The 21,652-nt window shown below is 45.4% G+C and overlaps 1 protein-coding gene across 4 annotated transcripts in view; it reads right to left on the reverse strand.

Moving 5' to 3' along the window:
- The window catches only part of LOC147105182 (zona pellucida sperm-binding protein 3 receptor-like), a 207,757-nt gene that overhangs the window by 98,859 nt on the left and 87,246 nt on the right, over positions 1-21,652 (reverse strand). For 3 of the 4 annotated variants that reach the window (XM_086011301.1, XM_086011303.1, XM_086011302.1), the window contains one exon: positions 3,976-4,134. The exons of the other annotated variant lie outside the window; for it this stretch is intronic. In XM_086011301.1, the coding sequence (XP_085867427.1) occupies positions 3,976-4,134 (159 nt within the window). The remainder of the gene's footprint in view (positions 1-3,975; positions 4,135-21,652) is intronic. 4 annotated transcript variants of the gene reach the window in all.

Genomic DNA, 21,652 nt, shown 5'->3' on the forward strand with positions numbered 1-21,652 from the left:
ATCAACCATTACCCTCTGCTTCCTGTCTCCGAGCCAGTATTGAATCCAACTTGACACTTTGCCCTGGATCCCACGGGCTTTTAACTTCGTGACCAGTCTGCCATGTGGAACCTTATCAAAAGCCTATACACTACATCAAATGCACTATCCTCATCTACCCTCCTTGTTACCTCCTCAAAAAATTCAATCAAGTTTGTCAGACACGACCTTCCCTTAACAAATCTGTGCTGACTATCCTTGATTAATCCGTGTCTTTCTAAATGAAGATTTATCCTGTCCTTCAGAATTCTTTCCAATAATTTTCCCACCACCGAGGTTAGACCGACTGGCCTGTAATTACTTGGTCGATCCTTTTCTCCCTTTTTAAACAAGGATACCACATTAGCAGTGCTCCGGCACCACACCTGAAGCCAGGGAGCATTGAAAAAGGATGGTCAGGGCCTCTGCTATTTCCTCTTTTGCTTGGGATACATTTCATCCGGGCTTGGGGATTTATCCACTTTTAAAGCTGCTAAACCCCTTAATACTACTTCTCTTGCTATGTTTATTTCATCTAATATTTCACACTCCCTCCCCCCCCCCACCCCCCGATAGCAATGTCTACTTCGCCTCTGTTCTTTGTGAGCACAGATGCAAAGTACTCATTAAGAACCCTACCGACATCTCCCGCCTCCACACACAGGTTACCCTCATGATCTCTAATAGGCCCTACCCTTTCTTTAGTTATCCTCTTAATATAATTATAAAACATCTTTGGGTTTTCCTTGATTTTACTTGCCAAGAATTTTTCATGCTCTCTCTTTGCTTTCCAAATATCATTTTTAATTGCACCCCTGCACTTTCTGTACTCCATTAAAGATTCTGGAGTATTTAGCCCTCGGTATCTGTCATACGCCTCCCTTTTTATCTTTATCCTACCCTGTATGTCTCTAGACATCCAGGGGGCTCTAGATTCGTTAGTCCCACCTTTTTTCTTTAAAGGCACATGTTTGGTCTGAACCCTCCGGATCTCCTCCTTGAATGCCTCTGACACTGATTTACTTTCAAGTAGCTGTTTCCAGTCCACTATGGCTAAATCCCCTCTGAACTTAACAAAATTTTCTTCTCCCCAATTTAGAATTTTTATTCCTGGTTCTATCCTTGTCCTTTTGCATAACTACCTTAAATCTAACTGAATTATGGTCGCTAGCACCAAAATGCTCCCCCACTGATACGCCTTCTACCTGCCCAGCTTCATTCCCTAAAACTAAGTCCAGAACCGCACACTCCCTTGTTGGGTTTGCTACACACTGGCTAAAAAAGTTCTCCTGGATGCATTTTAGGAATTCCGCACCTTCTATACCCTTCACACTAATTTTATCCCAGTTAATATTGGGGTAGTTGAAATACCCTACTGTTACTGCCCTATAGTTTTTGCACTTCTCAGAAATTTGTCTGCATATTTGTTCTTCTATCTCCCTCTCACTGTTTGGGGGTCTGTAGTACACTCCCAGCAGTGTGATCGCCCCTTTTTTGTTTTTCAATTCGACCCATATGGTCTTGTTTGATGACCCCTCCAACATATCATCCCTCCTCACAGCTGTAATACAGGAAACTTTGTGCTATCCGGCACCGAGCTGTTGCCGTCCCATCAAAACTGCTGGACAAACCAGCGCTAATGTTAAAACATACGGAAGCTTTTGCGCTCCGTATCTAGCAACAAACCCTGTTGCTTAGCAACAGCTTCTAAACAGTCGGCCGTACCTTGCAAGCGTCTCTGTAGCTTAGCAACAGCTTCAGCGAGACCTTGCAGAGCCTGACTGGTGAAAAAAAAGCAACCGAAATGGCTCCTGATTTTTGCCGGTGGCTCGAGCATTCCGGACAGTTAACCTCCGGATAAACCAAAGTTTCCTGTAGTTTCTTTAATCAATACCGTGACCCCCCCCTCCCTTTTTACCTCCCTCTCTATCCGATCTGAAAATCCTGTAACCAGGAATGTTGAGCTGCCATACCTGCCCCTCTTTTCAGCCACGTCTCTGTAATAGCTATATCATAGTCCCAAGTATCTACCTGTGCCCTCAGCTCATCTGCCTTGTTCACTATACTCCTTGCATTGACATATATACCATTTAGTACAGGCAAACCTCCTTGTTGACTACTATCTAGCCCTTGATTCCTCTGTCCTTCCAATTTACTTTCTATGTTTTTGTTTTCCAATTTCAGTTTTTCTTCCTTCCCTATTGACTCTATACTTAGGTTCCCATCCCCCTGCCAAACTAGTTTAAACCCTCCCCAGACCTCACCAGTACTCAGCACCGAATACTGGATGGTGAGCAAGATGGGCTCAGGGGACTCCTGCACTACCTGCCTGGTCCTCCTCTTCTGTCTGACAGTCACCCATTCCCTCTCTGCCTGCACACTCTTAAGCTGCGGGGTGACCACCTCCTGAAACATGCTATCCACGTAGCTCTCAGCCTCGTGGATGCACAGCAGTGACTGCAGCCGCCGCACAAGCTCCGTAACCCGGTGCTCGAGCTGCTGTAGCTGGCGACACTTCCCGCACATGTGGTCGTCCATGATAGGCTAGATGGATGGATCCTAGTGGATTCTAGCCATCCTCTTCAATCCTGGCTGATAACACCAGTCACCATGACAACCAATTAGGCGGTGACGCAGTACAATGAGGCCCGTGCTAAATCCAGTTTGTTCACTGAGCAATATTTTACAGTGTTAATGTGGCAATCCCAGAGAAGGTATCCAAAATAGTGATGAAATTATTGAGCATACAACAGATCATAAATCAATGTAAGACATCAATGAACAGGATGAAAAGGAACTTGGGGCTGTGGCTAATGTGGACAAAGTGCAACTGCCAGAAAGCCATTGTCACATTCTTCAGCAGAGTTGCAACACTGTGATTGTTTAAATGTCACGTGGGCAATACTGATTTTTTGTGCTGGCCTACAGGTTACAAGAAAGGTATGGTAGGAGAAATTCGGTATCACCGATTTTGGGGCACTAATATCGGCCAGGTGCAAAGTTTAGCACTCGGCGCTAATTATCGCCTCAGACTGCAAAATTCGCCTCCATCGCCCCTGGAAGTGATTTGAGCGCTAAATCAGGCGCTACACACCTCTCTTAAGGCGCAAACGTCAGGAAGTGAGGCGCTACCTCAGAACGCTACCAAAGCTCAGGCGATGCCAATTACCGTGGAAGCCAGACAGACTGGTGCCATCCAGTTCTTAAAGGGATGGGGCCATCTTGCTGGCCAGCCACACCCTGCTCGTTGCAGCCTTGAATCTCGGCCTGGAGTGGCCTCAAATGCAATTGTGTAAAGTACTAATGGATAGGCCCAGGGAAAGAGCTCGGCACTTAGGACCCTCAAAAGTGGTGCTGAGGGCCATAACTCCTTAGGACAGCGTTAAAACCAAAGATTTTGCCAACAAGAAAAGGCAGGAAGCGCCCACCTTTAAAAAGCGCTCCCCCAGCCCCTTCCCGACTTGAAAACGTTCCCCTCTACCTGTCGTTCCTAGCGGCAGGCGCAATATCCGGTCCGGGGCATTGCACGCTCGACTGACGTCACGATCTGCAGGTGCAGGAAATCGTGGCGGTAGTGTTTACCGCCGCCGCAAAATGCCTGGTCAATTTTGCGAACGGCGCAAACATCGCCGCGCTCGGGCGCTAGTTGCTAACGGGAGGCGCTAATCAAACACATTTTTCCCCCATGGTTCTTTGATATAGCTGATGGCTGCCAGGTGTTGTCCAAAAATTGAAGGCAACATTCCTGTGGGGTGACATTGATTTTGTTTTCTTCTGGTTGCTTGCAAGAGGCAAGCCATCCTGTTGTCTGTGCGGGTCAACATGTGCCTGTCACCCACAGAACCACCATATAGCGCATCAGAAATGGTAACAATAAGAAAAGTGAAGGTGCTAATTGTGTTGGGGAGGGAGAATCCCAAGTGTTTACAGTCCAATGTATTTAATGTGAAGTGTTACCCTGTATGTGTACTCCTTCTGACGGATGTTCCTCCAATAATACCTCTTCTTTCCAGGGTGCTAGGACTAAGGGAAATTTTCTTTGAAATTGACCAGATGAGTAGGTGGAGGAGGCCTGGTCACTCCCAGCCTGCTGTGTCACTGGGGCGTTGCCATCATCTGCCAAGTGAACACAAGAGGAAAAATAAGCTGTGGCATACATGAAAGAACTTACATTTATATAGCGCCTTTGTCCCAGGGCACTTTACAGTCAATGAAGTGCTTTTGATCCTGTGGAGTATAAAGATCAGCACAGACTAGTTAGGCCAAATGGCCTTTTCTGGGCTGTATATTCTATGTAAAAAAAAGTGTAGTCACTGTTATAATGTAGGAAACTCAGCAGCCAATTTTGTCCCATATACAGCAATGGCCAGATAATCTGTTTTAGTGATGTTGGTTGAGGGATAAATATTGTCTAGAGCACGGGGAGAACTGCCCTGCTCTTCTTTGAAATAGTGCAATTTTGTGCTCGAGTCTCCAGAGTGAGACTTGAACCCACAAACTTCTGACTCGGAGGTGAGAGTGCTACCACCGAGCCATGACTGACATGGTGCAGGATACCTGCAGCACTACTACTGATGTAGATGACAAGCCTTCATACTTTCAAAAGCTGGATAGATCGAAGCTCTGATTTTTTGAGACCAGTAAAAATCGTGGCTGCACTCGCCTATGACACAGGCACGGAGAGGGCGTGCCTCGACAGATTTTGTCATGCAAGCCTCGGACCCTTCATTAGAACAGGCTCCCAGACATGACGGAGAGTCAGGCCAGCAGCACTATTGGCCGGGTGTCATAAAATCTGGCAAGTCAGCAGCTCTTAAGAGAGCTGCTGCTGACTCTGCAACCACACCATTATCTGTGTGAGGATACTAGGTCACAAGGAGCACTGTGAGCAAAACTGTCCCCTTCACAGAGGACACCTTGAAAGTACTGCTGTACAAAGGTGCAGCAATGGATGGTGACTCGTGCTGAAGCAGAAGACCATTTTCTGCAAAAACAGTGGTGGCAGAGTGAGTGAATGCAGTCTCACAGGCCCGTCATATCTGGGAAAAAATTAGAAGGACGCTTTCTTGTATCTGGAGAAGTGCCAAAGTGCATCTTTGCAAATATGAAGTTATGACCTCAATGGAAATGTTTCTCTTCTGTGCGCTTGGACAGAGCATGCAGGGACCATTTGCCTCTTTTTGTTGCACTCTTGCATACATGTAATCATAGAATGATACAGCATAGGAGGAGGCCATTCGGCTTATCGTGCCTGTGTTGGCTCTTTGGTAGAGCTGTTCAAATCATCCCACTCCCCTGCTCTTTCCCTATAGCCCTGTAATTTTTTTCCCTTCAAATATTTATCCAATTCTCTTTTGAAAGTTACTACTGAATCTGCTTCCGCCACCATTTCAGGCAGTGCTTTCCAGACCACAGCAACTCGCGGTTAAAAAAAAAATGATTCCTCATGTCTTACCTCCCCTCTAGTTCTTTTGTCAACTACCTTAACTCTGTGTCCTCTGGTTATCGACCCTTCTGCCACTGGAAACAGTTCCTCCTTAACAAAACTATTCATGATTTTGAACACCTCTATCAAATCTCCTCTTAACCTTCTCTGCTCCAAGGAGAACAATCCCAGTCTCTCCACATAACTGAAGTCCCTCATCTCTGGTGCCATTCTAGTAAATCTCTTCTGTACACTCTCCAAGGCCTTGACATCTTTCCTGAAGTGTGGTGCCCAGAATTGAACACAATACTCCAGCTGAGGCCTAACCAGTGATTTATAAAGGTTTAGCCTAATGTCCTTGCTTTTGTTTTCGCTTCCTCTATTAATAAAGCCAAGGATCCCATTTGCTTTTTTCACAACAGGCTTCTCAACTTGCCCTGCCACTTTCAAAGATTTGTGTATGTACACCCCCAGGTCCCTCTGTTCCTGCACCCCCTTTAAAATTGTACCATTTACTTCATATTGCCTCTCCTTATTCTTCCTATCAAAATGTATCACTTTACACTTCTATGCGTTAAATTTCATCTGCCATGTATCTGCCCATTTTTTCAGTCTATGTCCTCCTGAAGTCTGTTACTATCCTCCTCATTGTTTACTACATTTCAGAGTTTCATATCATCTGCAAATTTAGAAATTATGCCCTGTATACCCAAGTCCAGGTCATTAATATGTAGCAAGAAGAGCAGTGGTCCTAATACTGACCTCTGGAGAACACCACTGTATACATCCCTCCAGTCAGAAAAATCAGAGAGCACAACCGCAGCAATCCTCGCATGCAGCAGTCCTGCTCTCCCAAGGTGCTCCTGCAGAAACACCATGCTCCCTCACTGCTTAAGCGGCCAAGCAAGGCTGCACCCAACCACTGACAGGAGACCAGGACTGGCAGGGGACCAACCATCATGAAGATGCCATGAGGAAACTGCCCTCACTCTGGCAGGAAGTGGTGGACATGTTCAACAATGCAGTCGCTACCTGCAAGATCTGAGAACAATTATGATAGATAGAATGTTAAAGAAGCCTACCCAAGGTTTCACTTACCAGCTACATGATCATGCATGCATGCCACAATGTTTCCAGGCAACCTGCTGTATATTTACTGTTGGCCCATGCCAAGCGTTCACATATCTTTATAGCTCTTTCACTGTTTACCTTGCATACCCAGCGGGCACATATTACAGCTTGCTGCAAGCACACCTTGAAAGGGCCTCGCATGTAAAAGCAACGTAACACAATCTATCTGCAATGACACTAATTATGGGCGGCCACTGTATGTGCTCCTTCAACTTAGAGTGCCAAGGTTACTCCTTTGCATGACATGATGGCCTTTAATACAAAGGAGAAGGGCTTAGAAATGACACGCCTTTAAACTCTCTTGAAGCAGGCCATGCTGGACAACCCTGTCTATAAAGAGCATTCATTAAGGTAGTAGAGAAGCTGAAGTCTGGCGCTGTTGAGTCATCACCTCATCCACAAGCACCAATACCACGTTTTCCTCCCAATAGGCAGCAGCCATAATCTCTGCTGTCCCTCAGTTTTTCCACAGGTGTCTCAGTGACCACAACTAATTTTAATACCAAGTGCCTAACAGCCCCTGCACCAAAAAAAAACCTCACCAGTGGCATGAGGCTTAATGCCATACCTGGGGTGTTGCCAGGGGCCACAATTTATTAGCACCATTACCAGCAACAACCCCAGAAATGGAGGAATTAGTCCCTGATGCCTGGCTACAGCAGTCAAGTCTGCCCCTTAATTGGTCATTTAATGATTGTATGCTTATGCCTTTTACCTGTAATAAAGTCAATAAGCTAAATGAGCGCTTGCATCAATTACATAAACTGTAAGGTTTTAAAATAACTATGGAGGCGTGAGCTATATAGGTGATGTTACTGCACACATGATGATTGCACTGCCGCTTGTAGGCGATATACTCAAAGGCCAATTCCAATTGCACACTGTTTGAAAGATGTGATTCATGACTATTTTCTGGCTGCTGAGCCTTCCCCCAGTAGCTGAAAAAAGTCCATTAGGACAGTTAGAAAAGAAAACACACCGCAGGGTGCCACAGACAAAAGGATAATACGGTACAATAGCAAAATACTGCGGATGCTGGAAATCTGAAATAAAAACAGAAAATGCTGGAAATACTCAGCAGGTCAGACAGCATCTGCGGAGAGAGATACAGAGTTAACGTTTCGGGTCGATGACCCTTTGTTCTGACGAAGGGTCAGCGACCTGAAACGTTAACTCTGTTTCTCTCTCCACAGATGCTGCCTGGCCTGCTGCGTACTTCCAGCAGGATAATACGGTGGCCTGGCTTTAGGAGCAATGGTGTCTCTGGAAGCACTGGTGAAAATCATTTCTCTCAGGGTAACTTGCTTTATTTGACAGCGCTGCTAAAGTTGGGGCCACAATGGCACTGAAAACTAAATACATATTTGTGTTGAACTAACAGCCACATGGGAATTACAAATGACACTTCTCATTGAAATTCAAATAGTTCCGTCACTTGGTGATCCAATTATTTTCTTTAAATTAAAGACGCTTTCCTGTAGGTAGTTAACACCTGGGGGTTGACTTTAACTGCATCAACCCAGGGTAAACTGGGTGGTAACAGCTTGAAAATGATTCCTGGTCACTTACTGCCCCATTAACTATGGCCGCTGCCAGCGTAGATAGGGTCCTTAAGAATGACCGCTGGAGTACCCACCCCCTGCCGGTGGAATGCCACTTTTAATATGCAAATTGGGATCCTATGACATACAAAGGACTCCGATTGCAATTTCAAGGCACAAATGGGTGCAGCACGCACTTATACTGGTATTGAGCAGCTTAACCAGTGGTCCGTAAAAAGACTGCTGGAGGCTGCTCAAAAAAAAATAGCCCCAAAACTTTTGTAAACATTTAGGGGGAAAAACTGAAAAGATTAGCGCCCCCGTGGCCGAAATTGAGTGGTAGCGCCCCAAGAGGGAAGCGGGGTGCTACTGGAGGTGCCCCGCCTCCCTCTTGGGGTGCTGTGAGGGAATATCGCGGCGGTACGTGCCGCAGTGCCATGCGTTGCCACCAAAGTGGATAACCTCGCATTTATCCACATTATACTGAATTTGCCATGCATCTGCCCAATCACCCAACCTGTCCAAATCATACTGGAGTTTCTCTGCATCCTCCTCACAGCACACACGCCCACCCAGCTTTGTGTCGTCTGCAAACTTGGAGATATTACATCTAGTTCCCTCATCTAGATCATTTATATATATTGTGAATAGCTGGGGTCCTAGCACCGATTCCTACGCTACCCCACTAGTCACTGCCTGCCACTCGGAAAAAGACCCGTTTATTCCAACTCTTTGCTTCCTGTCTGCCAACCAGTTCTCTATCCAAGACAGTACCTTACCCCTAATCCCATGTTCTTTAACTTTGCACGCTAATCTCTTATGCGGGACCTTATCGAAAGCCTTCTGAAAGTCCAAATACACCACATCCACTGGTTCTCCCTTTACTATTCTATCAGTTACATCCTCAAAAAATTCCAGTAGATTAGTCAAGCATGATTTACCTTCTGTAAATCCATGTTGACTTTGTATGATCCTGTCACTGTTTTCCAAGTGCTCTGTGATTACATCTTTTATAATGGACTCTAGCATTTTCCCCACTACCGATGTCAGGCTTACAAGTCTATAATTCCCCGTTTTCGCTCTACCACCTTTTTTGAATAGTTGGGTTACATTAGCTACCCTCCAATCCATGGGAACTGTTGCAGAGTCTATAGAATTTTAAAAGATGACCAGCAATGTATCTACTATTTCTAGGGCCACTTCCTTAAGTACCCTGGGATGTAGACCATCAGGCCCTAGGGATTTATCGGCCTTCAATCCCGTCAATTTCCCTAACACCATTTCCCTACAAATATTGATTTCATTCAATTCCTCCCTCTCATCAGACCCTATGTTCCCCGACATCTCTGGGAATTTATTTGTGTCCTCCTTTGTGAAGACAGAACCAAAGTATGTATTTAATTGGTGTGCTATTTCTTTGTTCCTCGTTATAAATTCCCCTGATTCTGACTGCAAGGGACCTACGCTTGACTTCACCAATCTTTTTCTCTTCACATATCTGTAGAAGCTTTTACAGTCAGTTTTTATGTTCCCTGCAAGCTTACTCTCAATCTATTTTCCGACTCTTAATTAATCCCTTTGTCCTCCTTTGCTGAATCCTAAACTGCTCTCAATCCTCAGGTTTGCTGCTTTTTCTGGCCAAATTATATGTCCTCTCCTTGGAGCTTATGCTATCCCTAATTTCCCTTGTTAGCCCGGTTGAGTCACCTTTTTTGTTTTATTTTTATGTCTAACAGGGATGAACAAATTCTGTAGTTCATCCATGCGATCTTTAAATGTTTGCCATTGCCTATCCACCGTCAACCCTTTAAGTAACGTTCCCCAATCCATCCTAGCCAACTCGTGCCTCATACCATCGTAGTTCCCTTTATTTAAAATCAGGACCCTAGTCTCTGAGTCAACTACTTCACTCTCCATCTTAATGAAGAATTCTCATATTATGATCGTTCCTCCCCAAGGGACCTCGCGCAACAAGATTGCTAATTAATCCTTTCTCATTACATAATACCCAGTCTAAGATGGCCTGATCTCTAGTTGGTTCCTTGACATATTGGTCCAGGAAACCATCCCACATACACTCTAGGAATTCCTCCTCCACAGTATTGTTACTAATTTGGTTAGCCCAATCTATATGTAGATTAAAGTCACCCATGATAACTGCTGTGCCCTTATTGCACGCATCTCTAATTTCCTGTTTAATGCCATCCCCAACCTCAGCATAACTGTTTGGGGGTCTGTATACAACTCCAACTAACGTTTTCTGCACCTTGGTACTTCTCAGCTCTGCCCATACAGATTCCACATCATCAGAGCTAATATCCTTCCTTACTATTGTTTTAATCTCCTCTTTTACCAGCAATGCCACCCCACCTCCTTCTTTTTTCCTGTCCTTCCTGAATATTGAATACCCCTGGATGTTGAATACCCCTGGATGTTGAATTCCCAGTCTTGGTCACCCTGGAGCCATGTCTCCGTAATCCCAATTATATCATATCCGTTTACATCTATTTGCACAGCTAATTCATCCACCTTATAACAAATGCTCCTCGCATTAAGACACAAAGCCTTCAGGCTTGATTTTTTAACACTCTTAGTCCTTTTAGAATTATTATTTACTGTGGCCATGTTTGATTTACACCCTTGATTTATCTGCCTTCCACTTTTGCTTTTCTCCTTCCTGTCTTTTGTTTCTATCCTTGCTTTCCTTTCCTCTGTCTCCCTGCACAGGTTCCCAACCCCCTGCCATTTTAGTTTAAACCCTCCCCAACAGCACTAGCAAACACTCCCCCTAGGACATCGGTTCCGGTCCTGCCCAGGTGCAAACAGTCCAGTTTGTACTGGTCTCACCTCCCCCCGAACCGGTTCCAATGTCACAGGAATTTGAATCCCTCCCCCTTGCACCATTCCTCTAGCCACGTATTCATCTGAAATATCCTTCTATTTCTACTCTGACTAGCACGTGGCACTGGTAGCAATCCTGAGATGTATACCTTTTTGAGGTCCTATTTTTTAATTTACCTCCAAACTCCCTATATTCAGCTTTTATAACCTCATCCTGTTTTTTACCTATATCGTTGGTACCTATATGCACCACGACAACCCTCCCCCTCCAAAATGCCCTGCAGCTGCCCCGAGACACCCTTGACCCTTGCGCCAGGGATGTAACATACCATCCTGGAGTCTCGTTTGCGGCCGCAGAAACTCCTATCTATTCCCCTTACAGTAGAATCCCCTATCACTATAGCTCTCCCGCTCTTTTTCCTCCCTTCCCGTGCAGCAGGACCACCCATGGTGCCAGGAAGTTGGCTACTGCTGCCTTCCCCCGATAAGCCATCTCCCTCCTGGTGGTCACCCATTCCCTTCCTGCCTGTGCAGCCTTTACCTGCGGTGTGACCAACTCCCTAAACGTGCTATCCATGATGTCTTCAGCATCGCGGATGCTCCAATATGTATCCATTCGCAGCACCAGCGCCGCAATGCGGTCTGTCAGTAGCTGCAGCTGGATACACTTCCTGCACACATGGTCGTCAGGGACACAGGAAGTGTCCCTGATTTCCCACATAGTGCAGGAGGAGCATGCCACGGGGCCGAGCTGTGCTGCCATGACTTACCCTTTAATTAATTAGTTCAAATTAAATTAAATCAAATCAATGTCACTAATAACACAATAATTAAATGATATACTGAAGGGCCCTTGTTTACTAGCACTCCCCACTACACAGAGACCCTAGAAACTATAAACCACAAAAATTTAAGTTTGGAAAAAAGCGAGAAATACTCACCAACCAATCACTTACCTGCTTTCTGGTGACATCACACTTCGATTACTTTTTACTTCTCTCTGCTGCTGCCGGTGAGTCTGGGTCGCTCTCTCTCTCCCCGCTCCTTAACTCCTGTCTCCGCCCAGGGCTGCTCTCGCTGCTGCTGCCGGTGAGTCTGGGCCGCTCTCTCTCTCCCCCCGCTCCTCAACTCCTCGGTCTCTGCGCTCAGTCTCCACCCAGGGCCGCTCTCGCTGCTGCCACTGGTGAGTCTGAGGTGACAGGCTGGGGTTGTTTTCTTTGGAACAGAGGAGGCTGAGGGGAGACTTGATTGAGATGTATAAAATTATGGGGGGCCTAGATGGAGTGGATAGGAAGGACCTATTTCCCCAAGCAGAGAGATCAATAACCAGGAGGCATAGATTTAAAGTAATTGGTAGAAGGAGTAGCAGGGAGTTGAGGAGAACGTTTTTCACACAGAGGATGGTGGGGTACTGGAACTCATTGCCTGAAAGAGTGGTAGAGGCAGAAACCGTCAGTGCCTTTAAAAAGTATTTGGATATGTACTTGAAGTGCTGTAACCTACAAGGCTCCGGACCAAGAGCTGGAAAGTGGGATTAGGCTGGATGGCTCTTTTTTGGCTGGCACGGACACAATGGGCTGAATGGCCTCCTTCTGTGATGTAAATTTCCATGATTCTAGGATTCTATGAAAAATTGACACTGAACTGAACTCAGCAAAAAAAACTTTTTTAAAGGATTCCTGCAAACAAAACAATTCTGGTGGGAAAAAAAACGCTTCTGAAATATTTAAAGAAGATACTGGAAGAACGTCGTTTTGTGCTTGGAGGACAGTGAGAAACTGCCAGTAATGTTCCTGGGAGCGAGTACCAAATGAGACGTAAAATACAGCGAGGAAGGAGCAGAGGTCAAGTAGCCACCATGTGGTTAGTACAAGGGAAAGTAGTTAAAAGTTTCCATGGTCCTCCCAATAGGAACAGTGCCCCAATTCCTTAAATCACGAAACTTAATACATTTTGCACATTGCTTCTTTTATGGTCTTCCTTCTTACTTTACTTTTTCCCCTCAAAAATAAGTTTACATTATTAGAACTCCCGTTCATTTTTCTAAACTTTCCACAATGGGTTCACAAATTGCTTTTGGTCATTTTGGTCATATTGATTTTTTTTTAAAGTAAAGTCTAAAGTACATAATAAATCATATTCACACCTGGGTTAGTCGGCCACCTAATGTAATTACCACTGATGATAAAAACAATGTTAACAATAGAAGCTGATCAAATCTGCACCTGGGTTAAAACAACCTTAAGCCTGGTGGTGATCACATTTCAAAACAGTCCAAGGTAAGGAGTATGAGAGTTAATACCTAGATTTACGAGGTACCTGCCTTTGGCCTGGTTCACTTCCAAAGAGCAGCATTTATTTTTTGTTTCATTGTCGTTTTTTTTTTAAAAAAAGGTAAATATTGAAAATATGCCAAAGCTTTCAGTCTGATTGGGACCATAGACTAAGTTGTGTTACCAAAGCAACACTTCCTCTTACAGTCCCAGGTACTTGCAAGGTTATCTGCAACACAATTGTGATCGCGCTCCCATGGAGTGCACTTGGGTTAAGACCACTCACTGAGTCTTCAGATGAAATTATCCTGACAAGGGGCCCTATTGTAATGAGGGTGAAACTATATTCTGTAGCTCAGGTTCGCAAAATGACTGTAGCTGAATTGTTCAAACAATTCAAATGACAGCATTAGGCAAGAACTCCATACTGCGGAGCTGCTCGGTTTATGCTGTGCTGATGCAAGCTAGAAGGACAGGATATTGGTTCTTCTCTACACAGCAAGTCCTTGCTCTCAGTTGAATGTCACCCTAGATATCTCTACTGGAGGCGAAGGACATGCTTGATGAAGGAGGAATATAAAAACTGCTATGCTATTAAGTCTGTATCACCTTTTTGGACCTTCTTAGCAACAGGGCAACCCATCTACCCAGTCAATCAGGAAATTACATACATCTTGGGAGTGGAGCCAAAGGGGGTGCGGGAATTAATTACACGGATAAAGGTAACAAAAATTAAATGCATAATGCAAAATTCTCTCTGGAGCTGGACCATCGTCTAGTCCGCGAGCCAGACATCCTGAGATTTTTGAACTCTAACATGATGAGTGCGATTTTGCCTCCAAGTCAGATGATTTTGACATGGAGACTTTTTAAAAATCACCTGCTGCTATTAAATTTAATTTAATTTAATTGTGCCGATCAGGTGGAGTACTACACGACATCAGTAGTTGTAGTGTGCACCATTACAGTCGCTAGTCTGGGTGACCCTAGTCTTCAAGGTTCAGTCACTATTATAGAACCATAGAGCTTTTCTGCACAGAAGGAGGCCAATCAGTCCATCCCTGCCTGCACTGGATCTTTGCTAAAGCAACCCAAAATGAATCCCACTTCCCTGTGTTCCTTGCACAGCCCACTATCATCATATCCCTTCAAAAATATCCAATTTTCCATTACAAAGGTGTAACAAATTTGTTGATAGGAGCCAAAAATAGGGAAACAACATTAGGGTAATGCTACTTTTCTGCTGGTAGAGGGGCACATTTCACTGTTAAATATATCGGTATGCCAGTAGAAGTATTAAATTGTGCTTTACAAGATAGAAAAAAAACTAAAACCTTATCACTGGGATCATATGAACTTGCTGCAGATCAGATTAAAGTAATTTAGAAAGAAATGAAATAATCAAACTGTAAATATATGAGCATTCCAGCAGATTATTCTGGAATCCCTGACGATATCACACATGTATAGCATGTTGTTCCATTACAATCAACCTCATCTGAAGCCCGCATCGCCTTGTGGAAAGACCGGCTCGCCAGTCTTGAACAACCCCCAGCGATGGAAATTTTACCTGATGAAAGCCTTCCCCCAGGAGCTAATTGCAAATGGGCAACCTGGAAGTGCCTTAACAGACTTAGGACCGGTGTAGGTTGCTCAAAGGTGTCACTAAGCAAATGGGGATATTCAACCAGCCCGACAACTTGTGAATGTGGAACTGAGGCACAGACTATGCAACATCTCCTGCAATGCCCATCGTTAGAGGAACCCTGCACTGTTGCAGATCTTGCCGAATTCAACAACAAGGCGCAAAAATGTGTCCAGTTCTGGCTGGGCTATGTATAGACTGTCCGTGGACACGATAAGAAGAAGAAGAAGCATTGTTGCATCTATAAATGCAGCTGTGGGCCAATCTAAAACTCCAGCTGATGCAGTAGTCACAATACAGTGCTCGAGCTGATCCCCGGGCTTACATTAAGGTTTCTACCATCTTAAAGAGCAGAGTTAGAGAACCAAAAGTAAAAGATTTCATTTCACTTTGTTGTTCCAGGCATGTGCCAGGAGCATTGAAGTGAAAAACTCTCCTCTCAAATTTGTTGTTGATTACAGCAAGATAAAACAAAAATCCAATTCTTCATTATGTGAGCAACAACAGTCAGCTGTTGATCAGGATTTTCCCTCAATTTTACCCGCAACTCCCATGATTATGGAGTAAATTTCCTGTGATAAATCACTGGCCTTTATCATATCATGCCTGCAAGCTTTCACTGTCATTTTATTCCCCCAATTCACACTTTCGCTAATTGGTCTTGGTCTCTTTACCCATCCCCCACAATGGGCTGGATTTTCCCGCTTCCCACCTGCATGGTGCAGGGGACCCGGGAGATGGCGGGAAACACGGAAGTTCGGGTTTTAACTTCACAGCGTGCGGCATAAAGGGCGGGTTCCCCGCCCGGAAGCCAGCCTGATTGACAGGCCGGCTTCCAGTCGAGCGGGGATCGCGGATCAGGAGGCTGCAGTAGCAGGTAGGTGCTGGGCCCAGGATGATGGGGTGGGAGTTCCAAGCCGTGGAGGGGGTCCGAGCCCGGGGGAGGCTCCCATTCCCCGGGAGAAGGGGGGGGTGGAATCCTATCCCCAACCCCGGGGCTGAGACACAATCCCGGGGTGGGGGAGCTTGGGCGGGGGGGGGGGGGGCGGAGCCAGGAGGAAGCACTCCTGCTCCTCCCGGCCGACAAGGATTGCTCTGAGAGGCTATTCTCGCCTCGCTGCAGCTACCGGGATCCCCAGCCGCCTGCAGTTAAACCTGCACAGCGGGTTAAAGTAGAGGCTTCAGGCCTCATTATCATATTTAATGATGGCATATCCCCCCCCCCACCTGAATGAAAGGTGAAAGTTGACGGGTTGGGGGCGGGTTTTAGATTTATAGAACTTCTACTTCCCACACCTGCCCCTGCCTCCAACCCACCCATTTTTTTCCCGTGAAAATTGCGGCCAATGTCTCGGGTGAGTCATGCACTTTAATCAGTGGCAATTCCCACAGTTGCACCATAAAATAATAATTGGCCACCAGACCTACCTGCAGTTCTTTTATGCTGCTGCACTTCTGACTGTCCATGTTTGGTTGTCCAGTTACATCACAGCATTTCACTCAATTTGGGATTTCTGGCGTTCTGAGAAAAATACCACATTCCTCAATTGGATCTTTATGATTGGCAGAGGACAACGAACAAAGGCTCCCCCCCTCTCTAAAAGTGTACACAGGACCGTACTTCTCTCCTCCCCTAGACACATGAAAATGAGATGGCCTCTAATCAACTTATTTAGATTGGCGTATACAAGCCTGCTCATTATCTGTTTGTATTGCACTGTGACACAGTCAAGTGTGTAGGCAGCTAACTGGATCGCAGCCAGGTTTTACAAAAATGTTAGGACCTCAGGATGACAGGAAGTTAACAGAGATTGTGGAAAAAAAAAACTCAGCCAATACAGTGACCTTCACAAGGTTGATAAAAACATCTTCAGTTATGAATAAGGGAATGTAATAAAATACTGATTATTCAGGAGTAAATAGTAGAGGACTTTATTCAGTTTAGGTGCAGCACCAGAGTGCTCCACAAAAAAGGAGTACATTTAACTGGAATAAAGAATGAAGCAAATATAGGAAACTAATGGCGTATTCGATCGACATGCCATTCTGTAGCAAAATACCGTACCCGGTATCGTGACAAAAAGTCACAGGGAACAGTATTAATCATGTCACATCCATTAAGTCACTTGTACAAATACACCAAATGGTTGTAAAAATGCTGGACAGCATATTTAGTGCGAGAGAATGGATTACAGAATGCAGTTGTTGGCCTTGGTAAGTTAACCGCATACTCTCCCTCCTACATTATAGGATGCAGTGTAAAATTCTCAGGCCTGGAATGCATTTGGAAGCCAGGTATTTGGGTTGGGATCAATTTCAGCTGGGTGTCTTGCTCCTTTATTTCTGACGTTGAGAAATTCCGACAGTGCAGGGGGAGGTGGGGGGGAGGGAGGTGAAGAGAAAAAGAGAGTCGCTTCTCGCATCCATGCCCTCCCGTGCTGCTGGATAAAGTGGAGGCCCGCATCTTCTTACCAGAATATTATTCTGGCAGAAGAGGTGTCGAGAATGTTGGTTTCATAATGACAACTGATCAGAGTCGATGCTCCACAACTGATACTTATTTTTAAAAACTCTCTGGATGATTTTTGTACAGAAGGGCCTGCCCCATGGAAAAGGGAGGTGTTGGTCTGAAAACTCCTGGTTGCTTGGGGAGGGGAGGGGGGGCGGGGGGGGACACATATTCAGCGAAGCATCATAAGGTGCACATACACCCCGACCCACGTTTTGGTCTGGGATCAATATTCAGGCAGGCTTGCAGCCGGAAGTCCCGCCCTGCCACACCTCCGACAGTGGGGAGGGCCTACATGAATTTCAGGTCCTTGGTCTTCCAACATTTTGAAAATTTCCATCCTCTACATGCTAAGATAGTGCCATTACTCCAGAGGGGACGAAGAATCACTGCCTTTATAATCACAGCTTGAAAGGGCAGATATACCTGCATTCTACTGTATATAAAGGTGCAGTCCAGGATGTGTCTTTGGTTCTTTGCCCAGAGGAGGTAGCACGGATATCCCGGTTAACAGCAAGAGCACTGAAACGTACAATAAAATGCAACAGCTGCAAGCTATGCCAGGTCAAGGGAGAAATTAACGGTATGTTGGAGGCGAAACTTCTTCAATAATAAAAACATTCTTCCCTAGTTGTTCAACCTTCACATATCAATAGAGAGAATATCTACAAAGTAGAAAAACTGTCAGTGGGATTCGGAGGAACTACATCTTAAGGCCAGTTTGCCATACAGGAGTGCCAAAGTGCTCATCATTCTGAGCTATCTAGACAACAGCGCTTCACAAGCAACGCATGCTGTTTCAGGCCACGGACTTGCAAATGGTCTTGGCCGTAATCATTCACATATTGGACCAAGTTCTAACTTCTTTCTAATGGATTTCACTGTGCCAGGGAATAACACAGGGAGATCATAGCCCAGAAATTCAAGCGCATCCAAAAATGGGTGCACAGGGAGCGGGGCGTGCACTGCATGCGCCTGTTAGCTTTGACTCAAGCAGCATAATATTCGTGCTGCCTGCTGATTATCAAGAGTTAGGCGTGCAGTCAGCGCTACCCATTGGCTGCATGTCTTTTTTTTTTGGTGGGGTGGGGGGGGGTGGGGGTTGGACATAGGGCCTCTCTGGCGCGACTTAAAGGCAACCAGTATCTCAAGGGGAGGTGCGCCCTGTTGCAGACAACAGGGAAAGCTTCCGAAGAGACAAATCTCTGCAAGACCTACGGATCGTCCCCCCAGGTTCACCAATGCTGCCTTGGAGGTCCTGGTCCAGGGAGTGGGCAGGAGGAGGGACATCCTCTTCTCCTCAGGGAACAGGAATCCCTCCAGGGAAGAAGTGGCAGAGCAACTCAATGTCAAGAGCTTAGCTCCAAGGACATGGCTGCAATACTGCAAACAGTTCAGTGACCTCACTAGAGTAGTCAAGGTAATAAACTGCTCTCTTACTCTCTGCTCATACCTCCACCACTTAACAGCCTCACCACTCACAATACCTCCCTCCCCTGCTTCCCTTCACTTTCCTACAATCACTGCACCACACTTCACTACATCTCCTTCTCCTCACACCCATCACTATTCCAACCCTCATGCCAGCTATGACAGGCACATTTTCGAAACACCCTGCAAGACAGTCACTAACGCAACACTTTCTTTCTTGCAGAAGGTTGCGTGGAACTGCTGACAGAAAGCTACATCGGAGGAAGCAGAGTCCTAATGCGCACCCTCTTCCCCCTCGAAGAAAAGAGGGGCAGAGTTGAAGCCCTGGTGACTGGTATTGCTGGAGGGGACGTCGCACAGGGTTACTTCACACATAATCCTCTTCATCCTTTCTGACTTTTATCTCACCCCACACATTGTGCATAGTAAACTGCAGATGCTTTCACCAGCCACTTCTCTCTCACTAATCACCCTTCACACTAAAAGCTAACCTTGTCCCTCTCTCCCCGTCTGCTCTCTCAGGTGGGCGTAAAAGATCCCAAGGCATTATTTTGAAGAAGAGCAGGGGAGTTATCCCCAGTGTCCTGGCCAATATTTATCCCTCAATCAACATAACAAAAAAATTCAGATTATCTGGTCATTATCACATTGTTGTTTGTGGGAGCTTGCTGTGCGCAAATTGGCTGCCGCATTTCCCACATTACAACAGTGACTCCGCTTCAAAAGTACTTCATTGGCTGTAAAGTGGAGACGTCCAGTGGTCGTGAAAGGCGCTATATAAATACAAGTCTTTCTCTCTCTTGCATTTCCGGTGAAGATGTGGAGATGCCTCTGCCAGTGGAGGAAGAGGTGGCCAGCCTTCCTGAAGATGCAGCGTCACTCGATCTTGCCCTCACAAGCACCAGCTCAGATACGAGCACCATGCGTACTTTAGAGGCAAGGCTGGAGGAGGGGTTCTTCAGGTGGTGAATCACAGGGCACAATTGTGCAGGAGCTAGGGCGCCACAGGTGCCAGTTCACCGGAGGGCACGATCACATATTATTCCTGCTGCACAGGACTCAGGTGCCGACTTCGAGGGCCCAGGAAATTCTAGGTGCACTTGGCAGCCTGCCAGCAAGCTTGTGCACTGTGTCACAGAGCAAGGAGGACTCCAGCACGTGGCATGCCAGGTGCTGGGGCAAACCAAAATTGGAAAAGGGTCATGAAAGAGGCGCAGAAACCCAACTTAAATAACTTCTTCTTCTGGCTTGCCTTCTCAACACCACTGGAGACCGATCCAATATGGCGGGGGCTGCACTTCCAGCTGGTAATGTGCGCATGCTTCCTGCCTACCATACTGGATGCTTAGGAGACCGTTTAGCACCCCAAAAATAGGCCATAGTCTCAAATAATTTGCAAACCGTTTTGATAATCAGTTTACCTAAAGTCTTACTCCCAAAAAGATGCAAGCAGTAATTTTAGGCCTAATAGGAAGTGAAGTACTGCACAGTTCTATTGTCACACCAAATAAGAAAAGGGCTGATCTACAACCAACATGTGCTATTCCCGAGCAATCCATGCAGAGACCAGCAAGCATCTTAAAGTTCCTAAATTCAGTTTGTTCAGAATCAAATTCAAGTCTGCTGTAGAAATAAGACAAGTGAAAAGTTGTACTCTTCAGGCACCATTCCTAAAATCAGGATATTGGCATCAGGATCAGTAACAGGCAGAAACCGGGTAGATAGGCTGTAAAAATGCAGGCAGCAACTTGCCCCCACCAATCCCATGCTCTTATGAGGAGGCAAGAGGGACACCCACCGGAACAGTGGCTTGTGTTCTCCACCAGAGGAAGATCTAGCCCTTAAATCAAACTTAGCAAAAGAAAATACTAGTATATAATAATACATGGGAAATTATATTATTCTTGCGCTCATACTTAACTGTAACTAACTCTACTGAAAGTAACGAATTGCCTTTCAACGCTAATTATCTTAGCAATATCTGCCTAGAGAAAAAGCTTACTTTAAATCTGAAAAAAGAAAACCAATGCAACATTGCTGACTATTCCCAAGCTATTGCTGAATTTTTCCACTTTTCAAAACAAAGGTCTCAGTCTGTTCGGAAACAAGCTTGCTGGAATTTCTGAACAGAATGTACTTTGGGCTATTTTGGTAGTAGATCCAAAACCTTAATAATTCCTGAACTAACAAAATAAATGATGACCAAGAATTCAGATTACAACATTTAAAGGCTTCATTAACGTCGAATGCCCACTTAAAGCATGAACTGCTTATTTTGATGATGACAGCTGGCAGTTCAGGTATTTCAGAAGTAGAGTTTCATGCAGACTTGCTTCATTATTCACTGAAGTCATGATTAAGTTTATGGTGGATGGCAATCCCAACTAACTGCAGCTCCCTTAACAGCGGGTTCGTCCGGAGCAGCAAACGCCACCTGAAACATCAAACTCATTTGCATGACTCAAATCTTCACTTAATAAACTTAAAGCAAGAGAACTCCAATCTTACAGCCACAAAGTATTCCTTACTGTATTTTAATTCTGTATTCCAGCGTTGAAAGATATTGAACTCTCCACAGTGAGAATGACGCAGGTTGAATACTGGGGCGTTAACAGGTAGCAGTCAGCTATTATACATGTAAGGAGTTGGCAATCCTGGCATCATTCACTTTTTACCCAGAATTCCAGATTTCTTGGCAAGTTGCTGCCCCAGTGGTTTTCAAAGTTTAACAGTGTTGTTTGTTGTGCAAGGAGATTGAAATTAAACAGCCACAAGCTCTGCCAAGAGAGATTAAATGTAATTTTTCCTGCATTGCTATTCACCTCCGAGGGAGGTGGA

Source organism: Somniosus microcephalus, chromosome 18 (genome assembly GCF_052327205.1).
Source record: "Somniosus microcephalus isolate GS21.2 chromosome 18, FLI_Smic_1.0, whole genome shotgun sequence".
Taxonomy (NCBI): domain Eukaryota; kingdom Metazoa; phylum Chordata; class Chondrichthyes; order Squaliformes; family Somniosidae; genus Somniosus; species Somniosus microcephalus.